A 5,343-nucleotide genomic window follows, 5' to 3' on the forward strand; every position below is an offset into this window, starting at 1 on the left:
GAGAAGCTGTATAAGGCTAACCCCCCCTGATATTTTTCTAAACAAAAGGAAAATATAATATCTCACGCAATGCAAAAAAAGTCAAAAAAAAAAAAAAAAGAAGGAAAGGCCTGGAATGATGGATACTCGTTTTGGAGCTGGATGACACAACATTCAGACTCTGATTTCGATCACTGTCCGGACTGGGCAGGGTTGATGTCAATTCTTTGAGATAGCTCAGCCTGGAGCGAGGTGTATCCCCACTTTGTCTCTAGTATTGACAACTGTCTCACTCACTTGAGTTGATAAACATACTCTTGAAGAAGTAAAAACAAAAAAAAAAGGTTACTGTGTCTGTCGAGTTGGAGAGACGGACTCACAAGATGTCTACACTGTGTTTCCAGACCATACGAACGACTGTGATGTAGGAGCTAAGGTGTGAATGAGGTGTGCGGAAGAATCTCGTCTGTGACAACTACTCGGCTGAGAAATAGCTACAGACTTGGGTTGGTCTCACTGATTTCTATTAAAACTTCTTGGTGACTTAGTACGAGTGGGAAGCAATCTCTGTAGCTCTCTTCTGGACGCTAAAGGCATCTTTGAGTATGTCTTCTGGCAAGTTGTTCAAGATACGGTTTCTTTTACTTGATGTATTGCTCACGAGGACTTGATTATCATTCTCACAAACTCTCTCTCTCTCTCTCACAAACGTAAGTGATATTGGTACATGGTAGTTTTAAAATTAAAAAAAAAAAAAGCAACGGTTTGATTTTGAGTTCTTCATTCATTAGTTCTGGGTCATACATTTTGGGCCTATTTTTTGTGTTGTCTAACGGGCTTTGTTAGTGTGCTTAGGGTTGGTACATGTGGCTTGAATGATTCAGCCGCTCTCAAGTGTCACGCTCTCTCTCTCTTGCCTGGCGCACTCGATCTCTCTCACTAGCAACATGCAACCAGCAAGAAGAAGCTTGCGGCTCTCGAAGCTGAAGAATGTTGAGTCCGATCTGCCATGTGTCTCCGAGACAGCTTCGATGAACACTTCTGACATCCCTTTGGGATCGTGCCCATCCTCGCAGAAGCGACTTCGCCGTCGGGTTTCAGTTGGTGATAATGCGCCTCCGCCTGAGCACGTTGAGCCAGAAGTTAAGTCTCTCTCGGATGAGGACTCCTCCGACGACGACCCCGATGAAGCTCCGGTTGCAGCTGATACTCCTGAAAATCGCTCCAAAGAACAGAGATATGAGGAGAGTCGGATGTTTATCAAACTAAAGCTCAGTTCTATCCAGAGCACATGCGACCAAAAAGAATGCCCATGACTGGAAGGCTCTTCTCAATGTCGGCGACTGAGCGTTTCAAAGACCTCTGAGGCCGGAAGTTCATTCCTCAGCAGTGTATCTCTCTCACGGATGACAATGTCTTTGATGTCAGAAGAATTGTGACTGGAGCAGGTTTGATTTATACTCTCACTGATATCGATCCATATCAGCCGAATATAATAAGAGAATTCATCGCTAATCTCCCTGAGGCTGAGAAACGAGACGATGGTGTAGCTGTGTATGTCAGAGGATCTCTAGTTGATTTCTCTCCAAGTCTGATTAATTCTCTGTATTGTATTCCGGGGTTTGAAGAAGATCCTAACTGGATGGATGAAAGCATTGATGAAGTTTGTGATTTTCTCACTGATGGTAGAATAAGACGATGGGAGAATATGAGTTCGAAGTATCTCACTGCTACAAATCAGGTTCTGTACAAACTCGTCTGCTCGAACTGGATTCCCACCATGAACTACACATCTATGAATCAGAAGCATCTTAGGTTTGTCTACATGCTTCATCATCATGATGGATCCGACTTTGGGAAACTAGTCTACGATCAGATTATGGAAATGGCGGAGAACACTAAGACAGAGAAGACTCGTTGCATCATGTTCCCTATCTTGATTCAGCAGGTTATTCTCTTCCAGCGTACTATACCTCCTGACACGCTCAATGAAGAATTCACGGGAACACCAAAGTTAGTCGTCAAGGACATTAAGGCTGGTCGAGGGTCTTGAGCAGATTCAAGTGATGCCAGTCTTGAAGAAGACATCAATCGCACCATTGCTGGTCTCAAAGCCATTCGAGTTCGCCTGAGGAGTAAGGGAGTTGTACAGTTTTTGTATCGTTACCTTCTGCTTGTCTAACAAATATTTTTCATCTTAATGTGCACCTACGCAGGGGAAGATTATGTGCAATATGTTCCTAATCCTGGGTATGATGAAGACGAGGAGGAGGTTGGAGATGATGAAGATGAGGAGGAGGATTGGGTTGATACTGAATGACGACTGTGTCATATCTGAATTTCATTTGCAAGACTTAGACTATGTGTATCGGCTCTGCTTTTTTATGAACCTTATTTGCAACTTATTTAAGAATGTGTTTTTCAGCTCATGATTAGTGGTTTGAGTATTCTAGTTGACTCCATGGTCTTGGATATTTGTGCTGTGTGGTTGTTTCCAGTGCAGGATGCTTAGGTTGTCACATTGAGATAAAAAGGGGGAGAATGTAAACTCAAGAAAAGGAGCTTGTCGGATCATGTAACAGAGGATGTGTTACACGCGTTGAAGGATGTGTAACTTGCTGTTACAAGTCAGTTATGAGATGATGATGTGTCGGCGTCTCATTGGTTTTAGGATATTACTTTGGCGTGAAGCAAAAAAGATCTGGAAGATTTGGGCTTATCACAATATTAAAAAAATAGGATATTGTGTTAAGGGTATTTAACCTTATTACCTCGGGTAGATTTAGGTTAACGTTTAAGAGATTAAGTGGCTAGAGCAAGAGAGTTGTTCTTACCAGCATTAGGAAGACGAGTGACCTGTTAGTGCAGCTCGTGCTTCTATTTCGAGAGATTATAAATTGGTCTGTCTCTAGTCGTGTGTGACTGAGAGTAATTCGGATTAAACAGATCTAGGGAGATTGTTTAACAGATTTCTAATATACAAGAAAGCGTTCTTGGTATCTCGTATTTTAGTTCATGTTTCTGGTAGTCTCTGAACTTTCAATAAGAGCCGATTCTTACCCGCAAAGTGTAAAAACAAAAAAACAAAAAGAATATCAAATCATGAGTTAAGAACCCCAAATTAAGAACCCGGGTTAATCATGCCGTAAATGTTAGAAGAAAAACATGAAAATAAATTAGTATACTTGCAGAGGAGAGAGTATTCAACGTACGTGGGTAGTTTATCTTTTACTTTTTTTGGTAAAATGGGTAGTTAAATTTTTTGACTCAAACTTCTTTCTGTTGTAGCAATGGTCGTGTTTATCCATCCAGAATTAGTTTCAAGAAAGAGAAAAGCATTGAACGAGTCAAATAATAATAGAAATCGGAAAATGGAACCGAAAGAAGAAACATATAAACACATACATAGATAATAGATCACTCGAAACAAAATAGATACAAACAAAGCAATTTGTATTTCAAATGCAAACCCCCAAATATCTTAACGGGAATAAAATTACAAAAAACATGAAAGTCAAAGAGCTGGAGGATCAGAACGGCGAGGTAAAGGAGATCCAGGGCTCATTCCCGGAAACTGAATGGACTCATCATCATTATCATGGTATATATAGGCAAAACCACCGTGACGTGCTATATCCATTCCTCTCATCTCATCATTCGCCGAGATCCTTAGCAAGTTGAGCCTTTTGAGGATGAAGAAGAGTGTTCCCATTGTGGCACTAACCCACCCCACAATCACAACTATCTGAACCAGCTGCGCTCCCAATAGCTTCCCTCCTCCGCCCATAAACAGTCCGTAATGCCTTCCCGGGCTGGCTCCATATACCTCGTTTACATATCTCTCATTTGCAAAAAGTCCTACAAATATCAACCCCCACGCACCGCACCCTCCGTGTAGCTGTGCAGCCTCAAGCGGATCATCATATTTTAAGAGCTCTGCGAGCTTGTTGCATCCGATAAGGACGATGGAAGCAATGAATCCGCAGACAATCGCTGCCCATGGCTCTACCACAGAGCAGCCTGCGGTTATGGCCGCAAACCCGCCAAGTAACCCGTTGCAAACGTCAGATACCATCCAGTGACCTGATAAGAAGCGTTTGCCGAAGAGCGTTGTTAGAGCCGCAGTACATCCGGAGAGAGTGGTTGTAACTGCTGTCCGGCCAATTCCACTCCACTGGCCGTAGTTGGAACCAGACTCGTACGGAATGAGGATCTTGGTGAAGGAACCGGGGTTGAAACCATACCAACCGAACCACAGTAAGAAGGTTCCTAAGACGACAAGCGAGGCAGAGTGGCCGCGCAGAGCAATAGCGCGGCCCCCTTCCTCGAACCGGCCGATTCTAGGACCTTCAATAAGGGCACCCCATAATCCAGCAATACCACCAACCATGTGAACAACACCGGAGCCAGCAAAGTCAATTGCTCCGGTACCAAACAAGCGGTTTTCTGAAAGGAAGGGACTAGCCCATCCGTCCGGGGACCAGAACCAGTGCGCCACGACCGGGTAAACGAAACCAGTTAAAAAAGAAGAGTATATCAAGTACGCCACAAACTGGGTCCTCTCAGCTATTGATCCGCTTGTAATCCCAGCGGCTGCGATTGCAAACGCCCATTGGTATAGGAAGAAGGAGTAGTCCGAGGTAGAAGTGGGGTAGTTTTTAAGACCAAAGTTGTGTATTCCAATGAATCCACCGGAGGACTCGCCAAAAGCAAAGGCGTAACCAAAGAGATAGTAAGAGATTCCTCCGGCTGCAGCGTCAAGGACATTGGTGAGCATGATGTTCATTGTATTCTTGGCTCTAACGGAGCCAGCACATAGCATAGCGAAGCCGAGCTGCATGGCGAAGACGAGATAAGCTGAGAAAAGGAGGTAGGTGTTGTCTATAGCGTAGGCTGCATCGGTGAACTTGTTGTTGACGGTGCCTAGTTGGCCGCAGATGTAGTTAGCCGCGGCCGTGGCGTTGGGGCCGAGCAGAGCGGAGAGTTCGGCTGCGGAGCATGTTATAGCTCCAGACATGTTGAGAGACCTTAGAAGGAAAGCAAGATTCGAATAAGAAAAATTGTTGTCTCTTGTATCTATTAAAAGAATGAAGAGGATGCTTAGGGTTGACTTTTGATTCCGGCTTAACCAATTAAATTCGTAGTTAATTAATTACTATAAAAGTTGTGACGTAGTTTAACAACATTATTGAATTAGAGACGGAATCTGCCAAATCTTTTAACTACTTGCAATATGCGGTTACGGTTTTTAGTGATTGGCATGTACTTTGTGAATACAAAAATGCAAGGGAATATATAAATGGAAAAATGATTGTACACCAAGTGTAAACCATCGTATATCTAAATAATATTATAGCACTTATA

General features: G+C 43.2%; 1 protein-coding gene across 1 annotated transcript; it reads right to left on the minus strand.

Moving 5' to 3' along the window:
• Positions 1-3,405: 3,405 nt before the first annotated feature.
• LOC106332716 (putative ammonium transporter 1 member 5) lies at positions 3,406-5,089 on the minus strand. The gene has a single exon (XM_013771201.1). The coding sequence runs from the start codon at positions 4,994-4,996 to the stop codon at positions 3,494-3,496; it is 1,503 nt and encodes a 500-aa protein (XP_013626655.1). The 5' UTR covers positions 4,997-5,089; the 3' UTR covers positions 3,406-3,493.
• Positions 5,090-5,343: the final 254 nt, after the last annotated feature.

The sequence above is a fragment of the Brassica oleracea genome, chromosome C3 (assembly GCF_000695525.1).
Source record: "Brassica oleracea var. oleracea cultivar TO1000 chromosome C3, BOL, whole genome shotgun sequence".
NCBI classification, from domain to species: domain Eukaryota; kingdom Viridiplantae; phylum Streptophyta; class Magnoliopsida; order Brassicales; family Brassicaceae; genus Brassica; species Brassica oleracea.